The 13,615-nt window shown below is 36.3% G+C and overlaps 1 protein-coding gene across 1 annotated transcript in view; it reads right to left on the bottom strand.

Annotated features, from left to right (window-relative positions):
* fyco1b (FYVE and coiled-coil domain autophagy adaptor 1b) overlaps positions 1-12,463 on the bottom strand; it is a gene marked incomplete at its 5' end in the record, with an annotated part of 190,474 nt that extends 178,011 nt beyond the window's left edge. Inside the window, 3 exons of the mRNA XM_079243154.1 lie at positions 2,314-2,479; positions 3,083-3,133; positions 12,382-12,463. Coding sequence (XP_079099280.1) covers positions 2,314-2,479; positions 3,083-3,133; positions 12,382-12,463 — 299 coding nt within the window. The remainder of the gene's footprint in view (positions 1-2,313; positions 2,480-3,082; positions 3,134-12,381) is intronic.
* Between the last annotated feature and the right edge of the window lie 1,152 nt (positions 12,464-13,615).

Here is a 13,615-nt window from a genome sequence, read left to right as displayed (position 1 = left end):
AGACCTCCAGGCAAAAACTGGACTGAATTTGGTTCAGTTTTGATCAAATATGTAATCTATTTGAATATTTTGAATAAATATTTGCACTTACTAAACTTAGCATTCATAGAGAGCTGCTAACACAACTAGATGATTATGCAGACAATCTGTCTGCATACAAAATAAAGACGCTTTTTAATTTTTTTTCTTCAACTAAATTTAAATACTTTGCTTTACAATATTCTGTAAGTACTCACTTTTTTTTTTCTTTTTTTGATGTCTACTCTCTTCCCACCCCATAATATCACCTATGTTATAATACAAATAATTAATACCATAATGTTTGTTGCAAAGAACTGGGCTAAGTTCTCCAACTTTCCAATAAATACAGCCAAGTGTTGAAGTGCTCCTTGAAGAACTGAGTCTTCAGCTTGCACTTTATAGACCTCTGTTATGGATCCTTTATATTTGTAGTTTTTTGTGTAACATGTAAATTAAATTACAAGGACTAAACTGTGATACAATAATCTAAACTTGTTGAACTTTGACCAGAACTACAACCTAAGAGGCCCATATTCAGCTCCGTTTGTAATCTAACTTTAGCTGACAATGTTCATGGCTAAATGAAGCTCATAAATACGTGCAAATAACATGTAGCGCTCATTGGGACGTTTTTTGCATCTTTATATATAAAAAAAAAGCAACAGATTTCACCTACCACAAGACAGCACTGTGTAATCATTTGAATGCTAGCTGGTGCTTTTAAATGCATAAGCCATCCATAATGAGAGAAGACAACATTGCGTGGCACCAACCACACAGATGAGTCAGCATGTGTTTAATCCCTAATGGCTCAATATTGGATTTTAGTGCCTCAATAAAAGACTAAATGTGCTCTTAATTTTGTCTTTTTAACAGTTGGAATCCAAAAGCATTTTCAGCATCAAATTTGTGAAATCAAAAAGCAATTCAATGAAGACAGACATTTAGCTTTTTGTTTTCACTGGAAATATTGTAGCACCTCTTATTTGTGACAGTCAATCCATCCTTTGTTTTAACGTCCATCCTGCTTATATCTGCTCATATGATTCTCCATTGACCAATAAAATCTAATTATCACTCACTGGAGGATTACAGATATGACACTGTGGTTACATCATTTTATGGATTAGGGTTCTGTGTTCATTTAATCAACCAGTAGCATAATCTGGCTATTTACCATTCACTTGTAGATCCCTGCTACTCCCAGTAGAGATGCCTTCTCTTAACTAATGTTGGTGTGGTCAAAGCCGTCGCCAGGTTTTAATGGGATTAACCAAACAAAGTCACAAGGAATAAAATGACTTAATATGTGTGAAACAACACTAATTTGTTGCAGTCATTATTTTATCAGATTATTTCAATGAATTGAAGATTACAGTTTCTCAGTTTGTTGCTGTTTTGTTGTGTGAGATAAACTTCATATGAGGAATTAAAATAAACTGTCTTCATGACCAACACTTCTATCCGAGAAGAGAAGGTTACGTTTAGCTGCTTTGTACTGACTAATGCTTCTCTTTCAAATGTTGGGTTTTTTATGTAAGTGCAGGCTTTGTGTCCAGTCAAGAGGAAAATCACTTTTTACTTGTCACTACCCAAGTTTAGAAAAGGGATCTAAGGTAAGGGTAAACCCTATGTCCAAAAATAGCACTGTAATTTGAGATAGCACAGAGAGGCACTGCAGAGGTAAAAGAAAAGCAAAATAGAACAAACAACAACAGGATGAAATTCCCAAAATCTGATATCAAGCACACCATTATTTGTAAAGCTCTTTAAAATGCCATCAGAGCTTTTTGCAGTATTCGGTGAATTTTAAGTATCTTCTGACAACTGCTCAGTTCTCCCACCTGCATCATTTGTAGCATTCTCTGGAGCCGTGAAGGTTAATTGGAATCAGGGGTTAAAAGACAACATGGTTATGCTAATGCTGGTTTAAAGTTCCTGTTATCAAGGTGGAATCAATCATGGCCAAGTCCCTTGAGGTCAGCATCCATACATAGCAATTACCAGTGTGTGAAAGTGAATTAAGGAAGCTAAATGTCAGACACAACACTACCTTGTCTACAGGCAGCAATCAGTGTTTCAGCACACATCTTATAAAATTAATGCTTAACCCAACTCTTTTCCAAAAGCACAAAACCAATATAAAGTGAAGAATAGTGTCTAGTTATTCACTAACTTGTTTCCAGACTATATAGTACTCCTGACACGGTATACCTGTAGAATCTCAATTATTTCTTTGTGAGACAACTATTATTTTGGCATCATCGCCAAGGCATGGTGATAGTGGCAAACCTGATGGCAGTTTTCTCTGTGGCATCTGGTTCATCTGCTGCAGGAAGATCGTCGGCCAGAATTTCCTCAGGACTCCGTGGGTCATTCAGGGGGGCCTTCTGCTCTTTGCCTTTGATCCCCATTCCTGCTGTGATGGCATTCCACAAAGCATTCTGGGACTTTGAGCCTGAAAAATAAATATATTATACATATTTATATATAAACAAATCAACAAAAAGATTTATTTTAAAGATGTATTTTACAGATCTAAACATCAAAATAGAAAAAAAAGAAAAAGAAAAGAGGTAGTCGCTGTGTCTTCATAAGAAGAGCTCTCTGAATCACAAACGTGTTGGATCATTTAATGCCTCTGCAATGCTGCCCCCATGTGGATAAATACTGTCAGTGGTTGTGTACCATTAAAATGACTACAAGTGATACTACGAGTAGAAGTTGTCTGCTTTTATTTAAAAGAAAGCTTGTCAGCTTATTTCAAGTTACAAACTTGAGTCAGTTTCTGATATTTAATGGAGATGCATTAGATGTTAAAATTGATCAATTTTATAGCAAAGGAGAGGCATTTTTAAAGCATCTGTAAAATAATCATTTTAATGTCCTTTCATTTCCCTTTTAATGAGCTGGCCATTAATTGCTATAGCCAATATCTCATTAACAGAGGCTAAAAACACTCTGTAATGCTTTGATCTAAAAGGTGAATTGGCTTCAAATGAATGAATATTGTGAACTGAGTACTAATGACTAAAACTACAGGAGTGCTCATTACACTTACGTGCAAAGCTGGCCTGGGGTCTGGTAGAACTCTCTCCATCCTCATTTGCCACTGAAGGAAAAATAGTGGTAAGACACATAATTAAAGGGCAAATAAAATAATTAATAATTAATCAAACAGTCAGAACTATAAACCAATCTCGACTTCAGCAACTAACTTAATAATTGTCTCAACTGAACAAGGTTATCCAGTTCAGGTAAGACAGTTTCACAGATGAATATAAAATGTATCCTGCGAGCCGCACAATCAGTTGAACTCTTTAAGTGCCTGACATCATAGGCACCACTTGACAGGATCACAAGCATGCAGAACATCAGGAACTGTTGCACTCCTGATGGCTTAAAAGGGTTAAATGAGACTTCAGACTTAATGCCCTTGTTTTATTATTATCGTTGTGTGTGTGTGTGTGTGTGTGTGTGTGTGTGTGTGTGTGTGTGTGTGTGTGTGTGTGTGTGTGTGTGTGTGTGTATGTGTGTGTGTGTGTGTGTTTGCAGTACAAAAATATAGTGGAAATTGTGAGGAAAGTAACAATTGTATAACAAGCTCTCAGCAAGGCCATGAACTGTAACAAACCAGAATTGCATTAAGTACATTTCGTAATGCCTTTCAAATGTATAGTTTGAAGGGTTTTTTTTTTTTTTTTTTTGTTAACATCTCACAAAGTGTACAACAGTGCACTGTAAATACTTGTGTGAAACTGGTTAGAACGAGATCAACATGCCAGCAAATGCGATGCAAAGTCTGTTGAACATATTAAAAAGTCCTGCAGGAGTTAAACTCTCATGCATTTTTTTTTTTTTTTTTCATTTTAATTTAGGTTGAAATTTCTTTAGTAGTTTGTTTTCTTTAATTTCACCACTTTCTTAGCAATGAAGATATTGCTACATATTGTTGGAGAAAAAAGCTATTTTAATAAAATAACAGATTTATCTTTTTTTTCTCCTCTTGAGGGCATAAAGCAAAAAATGTTGACAATGAATGAGTTGTGGCACATAATGTTTTCAATGTAATAGTTAATGTGCAAAGAGCAGAAAAACATAAACTGCTCAAGGAAATTTGTAACAATTTCATTAAGGAACTTATTCATTACTTGATCACAAAATACACACATATTTACACCTGATGAAATCATCCTTTAGTGTCCAGAGAGAATTACCAGAGTGGTGGTGTTTGAGACTATTAATTATGATGATCCACTGTACTGTCTTCTTCATACAACTCTAGTCAGTAAGGGTCAGTGAATGGGTGTAAAGCCCAACTAAAACTGGTGCTGAATGTTCACAGCCACAGCTAGTCAGCAACTGTTATAAACCTGAGTGGAGAGAGAGAAGATATAAATGCCAGCACAACAACACGAGCATGAAGTGATGTGCAGAGGTGCATTAAATGGAGAACTTGTTGAGCTTTCATGTTGAACTAAAACATGAGAGGGCCTAGCTCAGCCATACAGCTGTCAGAAATAGAAAAGGACAAATGAATGCCTGAACACCAATTTCAAGGAATTAATGTTTGAAATGCTTCACCTGTTTGTGTAATGAATCTATAAATATATAGATTTCACATTCTGAAATGAGTGGTGAACTTTTTCATAATTTTCAATTTTTTTTCAGATGAACCTGTATAGAGGAAGATGTGACTGCTGTTGGTTTTTGCTCCTCTATCAATTTCTTGGACCTCTTGAGTTTATTTTGTGTCATGGTAACAATGTTGAGGCTTTTGTGTTAAAAGTAGCACTGGATGTTCTGTAGAGTCATCATGTTAGACAGAACCAATAAAACCACTTTCAATAAATTATTGCCATTTTTTTTATCAACTTTTTAATGTTAATAGTAATCACTTAATTACATTTATACCTTCTGAAAGCCTGAGCTTAAAGGTCCCTGTAATTGATTTAAGCACTGGCATGACAACACAGAATAAGTGACACTTAAATTGATCATTTATGACAAATAAAAATATCCAAATACAACCTTTATAAGCGGTGCCAAATCCAAAAATGTTACTGAAACATTTTCACATCATGTATTACTGTATTAACGTTGACGACAAAACAAACAAACTGAAATATTAGCTATTTCTTTGTTTCTTTATTATTTTACAAAAATGAAGAAACTCACAACCGTGGCTTATTAGTCTAGAAGTATTCCATTCCCTTAAATGTTTATCGTGTAGCTGAGAGTTCAATGTCAGAAAAGAATATTACAGAACTTCAGGGCTGTGGGATTTAACAAGGCTGGCTTCTATGTGAAGGTCATTATGACATGGTCAAGCTTTTCAGTTTAATTGGCTATACTTACAAAAACCTGCATAGTCTTACGGTAAATGAAGGTGAATTTGCGAATAAAAGGTCTTTCTATTGCATTTATGTAAAGAGGGCAAAAAAGGTTAATATTTTGTACTAGTAACAAGCATAAATTTAAATTCTACTGCATATATGGCTCCTCTGAGAAGCCAAGATGTGATGAAGCTCATTTATCAGCACTGAGCCTCGTTGCAAAGTGCATGTTTCCTCCATACAGAGTGATAAATTTGCACATGATGAATAACAATGTCAAAGATAGATTGTCACAACCATTTCTACAAAATGTTGACTTATAATTGGCTCTCTGTATAAATAAAATAGAAATGCAATGACTCAAATGTGGATAATGAATAATAATACCTATTAGTACATGAAGTGACTAAGGCTGTAGGGAACAGGCAGCGATATGTGGATATTAAAAACACAGAGAGCTGAAACTTTTAGTAGATGAGTTGGCTAATACGTTATTGTACAAGATATTTTTAGAGCTTCTGAACTCATAATTTCAATTAGAGCTGGAACTTAAACTGAACTCAGCTCTCAAGGCTGCATTTACATCGGGTGGCACATATGAACTGGGGAAAGTTCAAAGACTCACTCATTGAACGCACACACTCACACCCACTGTTACAGGCACACTCTTCTATCTTTCACCGCCTTCTCTGGACCTCGCCCCTCCCTCCACTCATGGACGGCGAGCTGAATGGCCGTGCTGCTTGGCCGGCTGCAACCTCACTTGGCCGTCTAGGAGACCCTGCTCCCATTTTGTGTGTTGTCTATTGTCTGAATTTGTGCTTATGTTTAGAGGTGTGTTTTTTTGTTGCATCTTTATCCTTTCCCCTTTAGGTGAAGTGTAAAGATACTTTTTTTTTTTTTTTAAACACTCATCCATCCTTCCTTATGTTATCTTTTCTTCATTTATAAGGCGGTGCCAGAAAAACTGTCTGGGCCTAAGCTTCAGTTTGGTTCTGTAAACTTGTCATAAGTGTTAAATGTCTGTATGTCAAACCTTGGACAAGCTGGCTTGAACCTTGAATTTCCCCTTGGGGATGAAAAAAGTATCTTTGATTTGATTGATTTGATTTAAAACTATTACCCGCCAGTAAATGAGAAGTGTGCTTGTTGATGGCAATAAGTGATGGAATCAGAGGAGAAAGGACAGAAGCTACAGAGTGAAGAAAAAAGCATGACAGCCAGAGATAAAGGTGCCAAGTAGGAGATAATTTCAAACACAAACCAAAGTATAAGACTGGACAATTTATTCGCTGTAAGACCAAGCTAGCTTTCCATAGTAGCAAAATTTCCATGTTACAGCATCTCGACAGAAAACACAAGACACTTGAGGAATGAGTAGTGGACTGTACTCAACAGTGAGAGTGACCAAGCTTTAATGTCCTGCTCATAGTCTGTTATGCCACCATGCTGAAAAAATCCCTACTGAAAGCTGTAGGCAACTCTGAATATGAGAAACCCATGGAAAATATTCATTACATCGACTGAAACATTATCAAACATGATTATCCTAAAAAAGCATCAATAAAACAGTTTCCTCTATACTCCTGCACATTCCCATATAAAAGCAATGTGTGCAATAGTTCCGACACTCTACAAGACTGCCACCCCTGTCTGTTCTTATAGTAAAGTAATGAGTACCCCAAAAAGCATTTATACCATATTTACCTTAACCAAAGTAATCTGAATGAACAGAAATACAAGAAACAATCTTACAGCCTTCCAAGGAACCAATGCACAAATTATTGTTTATTACACACAGCAGTCACATAATATCTTTAATAATTCTCATTTCAGAACAGCCTCCTGATATCTGATTAGGTTTTATATCTTAACCTTAAAAAAATTGAGCGCAGAAAAGACTAAACTTTGGTAAAAGACAACCTGTTTTGTTTTTTTTATACAAAAACATAATTGAAAAGCAGCAAAAGGTTGCACAACATTTAATCAAAAGGCAAGAAATAATTTACTCTCATAAAAGGTGAAGCTTTGTCTCAATGGTGAAATATCAAGTTACTCTGGAGTTGGCAAAAATACATTAGTTTGAAATGTACTTGAAATTGCTAATGAGTAACAAAACTAAAAACAACTTGATTTAAAAAAAAAAAAGAGTACACCACAGCTGAAACATGGAGATGCATGTGTAGGACGGCTATACCCAGTCACAGAACCATGATTCCAGTTTGCAAAAGGTTGTTCGGGGACTGGGTGCACACAAACTCACTGGAATTTATTTTTAAAAGAATCAGATTAAAACACTGTCCCACTCAACCTAATGAAATAAGCATGCACTCAGACAGATGTCATTACTTGAGTAACAATTAGTGGAGGTTCAATAAACTTATTTTCTGCGAAGCCACACTGATGGAGAGACGACTATCAAACCTGCTATTGCAATTATCTTTTTACACCATAATTGTACAAAAGTCTGCTTATTATCATACTATATTGTTTTCTATGATGTTACGACAAAGTAAGTGTCAGGTCATGTTATGTAATAAGTTTTGTTGTCTGAACATTAAACACAAAGTACTGCACACGGTTGTTGCTTCCTAAAAATATTTGTGAAAATTACATTTTATGGAAATTAGTCTTGTCAAGCAGAAACATTTCAGTTGTTTTTGTCAAGGATTAATTGTTCTACTTTGATTTATTGTTGGACACACAGGAATGTGGGGCAGTTATGTGTAACGCATCACCTGCCTGCATGAGATGGAGGCAGGTGACGCTACTGGGCATGTGTGTTGGTTTTGGTTAACCTGTACCAGTGGTTAAGCCTATGTCCTTGCTGTCTTTTAAAAAGTGAAATTAAAATTATAAAAGCTATATGCACCACTGGGAATGGGACAGGAAAACATAGTCTTATCTGGTTTATCTCAGTGTCCTTCATACTTCACCATTAAAGTCTCTCCTGTGACTGTTTGAAGAGTTTCTACATAAAAAAAGGAGTGTGGCTTATGTCCCACATTTTCACAAAACATATCACATTATAATGTAATAAGTTTCAAGTTTTTACCATAAAACGTTTCATATTGTATAACATGATACGTGTCATGTTTTTACAATAAACTGTCACATGATAAAGTCCCAATAGATAAGATAACCTCACTATAATCCATGTGAGTTTTATTTATATCACCCTCAATTCTAAATATACTCAAGATATTTTGCTAAAATGCTCACATACTTACATTATAATGTGTATAGTATCCCTGATGAGGTGTCAAATTCTGATACATGGTTCTCCATATTGCTGCATTGTAGTACAGAATCTTATGGCTAGGAATGGTTGATAAGCTAATTTACCAGGCAGAGAGGGTAAAGGGTAACCAAAATGATGGTAAGAAAACTATTGACTGAATTACAGAGTAGAAAATGTCAGATGCAGAAACAAAATGTATTCAGATTTTCCAATGCCATCAGCAGAAAAACAGGATTGCGGTCTCACCATGGAAACGAAAGTAAGTGTGTGTATAAAAGAACTGTGGTATAAAATCCAACTCACTGATGTTTGATTCTGTGTCCTTCATCTTTCATCTGTTTTCTCCATAGCAAACCAGAGACAGCATTTCCACTATAAAGATTATCTAAGGGTAAAATAAGACATACTGTTCAATCGTGTTGCAAAACAAAAGTCTGCATACTTGTTCTGAAAGCCTAACTATCTTCTTCTGAAAAAAGCCATGTCTCGCTGAGAGAAGGATATGTGGTATCACAAGGCATATTATGCTTAAAGAATATTTTCCAACAATTCTCCTGGTGGATATTCAAAGTCCACACTTGTTTGTTTCACAAATATACAGGTAGTTCTGCAAAAATTAAATCATAAAAAAGAAGACAAAAAAAAACATGCTATACAAATCAGAGTGGAAGGGTGTGTCCAAAGCGACAAGGAAATACTTCAAACATTTTTTTAACAGTCTATCCATCATCTATTGGGTTAGTCTTTACTGTGAAACTTATTTTTTATGTCCGTTGCCCTGATCCATGGTCCCGCAGCCATGGAGACCGTCGGGGGGGGAGGGACAAGGTTTTCCAAGCAGAGCAAAGTTTTGTTTGATCCACACTAAAGTCTGTATGCACATTCACACTACCTCAAACAAACCATACTATTCATGAAAGTTGACCATGGTTTGTTTAAAAGCACTTTCAAAACAGCTTAAACAAAAAAACAGAAAAACGGCAGAAAACAAGAACTCAACTCAACACAAAACTCAAACTCATCACATGATTTAGATCAGATGGATTTTCTATAAGCTGTGACATTGTAAAGGTTAAAGCTGTTAAGCCGAGCATTCAGATTTTTCAGACTGCTATGGTTAACTGTGTTTACTTCTTAAAGCAAGTTATATACAGTGACATATTCAAATAATCATAAACAAACAATGCTGTTCATTGAGGATGTTTTTGATAGATTCAGTTCTTTAACAGTAATACCTGCTCATGTGTTTGAAGGTAAGTAAAATACTCTACACATGTGACAAATATTGTAATTTCCTTTTACCTGAAAAAGCTATGAGAACGTTTATTTATGGAAAGACAAACTGTGTGTCAAGTCTCTAAGGTCTTTACACAGCTACTGCAGAACACAGACAAAAACTGTCAGTAATTACAACTTCCCCAGAAAAGCATGCTTACTTTAAATTTGGCAGAGGAAGAAAAAAAAAACAATTTCCCAAACTCAGACATTAGTCGTATGAGAACAGAAGGTGAAAACAGTTTGAACAGAACTGCAATGTACCAGATCTTCATTTGCTAAAAAGCACTGTGAAGCTCATCACTCTTAAACAGTAAGAGAAAGTTAAAATCATATTTTTCTGCATGAACTTTCTCTCATCAACAGTGCTAATAAGCCCAAAACATGGCTTAACACCTCAGCTGGAATCCAAGATGCTAGGTACAGTTGAGGTTTAGAGTTTAACAGAGGAGAAAATACAACAAGTCAAGCCAGGCAATGAGACACCAGCGCTAAGGAGTCACGCATCAGAGGAGGTGATGCTGTGCAGTCTGAAACCTAGGACCATTGAGCAATTGATTGTGACACATGTGGGTTGCCATGACAACAACCATGCTTGTGTGGAGAGTGGCCGAGATATAATCCTTGTGTGATTGAGTCAAGTCTTTTAAATATAAAAGGATGCAGTCTTGTAAGTGGAAAATACTGGGTTTATTTTCCTTTCAGGACAGCTTTTATGTCCTGAAAGATTTTTTAAATGTGTCATCAAATACATCGTAAAACCTTAAACTTTTTCCTTTCTTATCAGTAAAATCTTATCTCAGAGACGTGTTTCTTCTACAGATTGCCTAGTATCCATGTGCATCCATGTGGCTCACAGTTAAACAAAGGGAAATATTTGTTTAATTCAAATGTGATAAACCTGAACTTGCCTTTATCATTTAATAGCTGCTGACAAGGCCACTGAGGAAAAGGCCAGTGAATGAATGAATGAATAATTCCCTTTGTTCAACTCAGCTTTAAGGCCTTTGCACACCAAGTCTGTTTTGTTTTCAGTTTTAGTTTGTCAAACCTTTTTCTTTTTTATGTTTTTTATATAACTTTGTTTTTCAATGAACACAGATTTCAGCATGAAGTCAATTCAAATAATCTTGTGATTTTCACACCTGCAGTGTTTTGCAGTTGTGAAAGGTAAAGGTTCATGGCAGTTAGTGGAACACATCACCCTGGTAACGCAGGAAGATAGTTGCATATGAGAGAAATCTGCCATCCAAAGCAAGGTTTGCATAGTTAAGAGTACTTAAACAGTTGCCATGCTCTTTTACTGATCCTGATTAAAAAACCATATGACTCATCATCCCAACACCTGCAAATACAATAACTCATTTATACTTAACTTAAAGCACACTTCATTGTTTACGTGGCAACAGACTTATTATAGCATTCAGGTATGAGAACAAGTTTACCGTAACCAGGCTGTAAAAGCAATGTAATGAGATGGGAGATGCCAAAACAACATGAAGCCTCAATGCAGTTGCATTTAGCCTGAATGATAGTTTTCTGTTGATTTGTCTCTTGGAGCTACCACTTTCACTGCAAAGTAATTTACTTTGTTGGTCATATTGGAGACAATTGCAGTCTTAACAAATTGCAGAGTACAATTTAAAATATTTATCATTCGCAGTCACTATCCATCCTATGCCAGCCTGTCACATCCACACAGCAAGCATGATTGGAGATTATACAAGTTTGGTCACTTGTAGGCTCTCAAGCTTTAAACAGTGTTTACTGTCAACTTTGCTCAAACGCTGCCATGGCAACATTCATAAGGGGGTGGCAAAATGTACAGCAACTGTTTTCAGCTTTTTCTGATTCAGGGTTGAGTTACATAGAAAAAGTTAGTGTTCGAAAGTATAACAAGTTTCAATACTGGTTTCATCATGCATTTTCTTTTTGTACACAAAAAGTGAGCCTTTTGCTTTTTTAACACATTTTCATGAGCACATTTTTTTTTATCACAACTTGCACTTGAGAAAACAGGTAAATACTGATGTATACATGATAGAGTTTCTTAACTAACACAAACTAGAGCAAATCCTCTTCTGTCAACACCACAACACCTTCTAAGATTACTTTATTTTCAACCATGTGTTGTCACTCTCACACATAAGAGCATTAAAACAATGCATGTGGCACACAAGTTAATAAACTATGGTTGTCAAGACAATAGAATGAATTCATGGTGACGTCAGCTGTGCACAGCTTCAGTCTGAAGTCCCCTTGTTTCCATGGTGTAGTTGGATTACTGAGGCAAGCACCAACTTCAGCAGAATGAACTAATGTGCAAGTTGTGCAGAGAGGCTTAAATGTGATGCATTTAATGATGTTGTGTTAGTGCTATAAGCCTCATTACACAGTCACATGATCTCTCATACTTTCATGTATTCTGCTCCTCTCACATATACTTTGTTACATTTAGCTCACATGACAACACACTTTTCTCACTCTGCCTGCTGTTCAGATTCTTACCGATGGTGATGTTAAAGCCGTCAATGCTGAAGGTGGCACTCCGACCCTTCCTAAATCGATGCTTTTTAGAGTTGGCTTCCATTTTCACTGTGGCAACCCTCCTGTCACCCCTGCTCCCTTATGATGTTGTTTTAATGCCTCTTGTCAGTTGCGGTGCGTTGTTTCAGTTTTTGTTTGGGTAACTCTCCTCGTGGAGAGAAAGAAGAGTCCAATCCTTTCACTCTGGTTAGTGTGGAGCACTGAAGGTAGACTGCCAAAGACGTGCCACTTCTTGTTACAAAAAGCAAGCTGAGTAATATCTCTAAAGTCCTTATCCACCGCGTGTCTTTGTTGAGCTTTTCTTTTCCCTCTGTTCGTTTCTCACACCTGAACAAGCTTGTTTCAAGTGGGTTATGGCTCTTTGATTTGTTTTTCTCCTCTCGATGTTCCTCCACCCCTCCCTTCCTGCTCTCTCTCCTCATCTCTCTTCCCCAAGAGGTACAGTAGTTGTGTTCGGTGGGTGGTTGTGGTGGAGGTGGAGGTAGTGGTTAGGAGGAGAGGACATTTCTAGCAGTGTTTAACTGAACGTGACTCCTCCTACTGTCAAGAATTTATATTTTTTTTAAAAAAATTTTAAAAAAATCCCTGAATGCTCAGAGTTATGCCATGACTGTGTATTCTAGTTTTGCCCACTCACTCTGAAAAATACAAAAATGCACTCAAAAATCATACAGTGTCTCATATGAAAAGAATGTGATAAAGAAATAAGAAAATGGTAGTTTGTGTTTTGCCAGAGCTTGTCATTAAATCAATACAACTGCTCTTCATTTTGCAGGAGATTTTTGCCCTAGCACAGGAAAATGAAGGTCATTAAAAGCATGTTTTTCGACAGAAAAAAACCATCTATCTCTGCTTGAATAGCTACATTTGCGAGTGCACTGAAATTGCTTTAAATGCATCCTAACTTTTTTTTTTTCCTTTCAAATGACTGTTACGACTGAACCAAGGACATACAGATATTATCTTCTCTGTGTGCTTAATCAAATTGGATTTCATTTTACCGACACACATCTAATGTTTACACAAGTAGCACACACACACTCACACACACCTGCACAAACCAGAACAACAACTGATAAAGAAAAAAGAAAAATAAAGGCACCATCTGACATTTCAGTGTGGAATTTTTCCATGTTTAATTCTCTCCCATGATGAGTGTCAGTGAGTGCTCTGAATAAAGGCTTCTGGCTTGACC

This window comes from Telmatherina bonti, assembly GCF_933228915.1.
Source record: "Telmatherina bonti genome assembly, chromosome: 7".
In the NCBI taxonomy this organism is placed as follows: domain Eukaryota; kingdom Metazoa; phylum Chordata; class Actinopteri; order Atheriniformes; family Telmatherinidae; genus Telmatherina; species Telmatherina bonti.
This window is presented reverse-complemented; position numbering and strand designations above follow the sequence as displayed.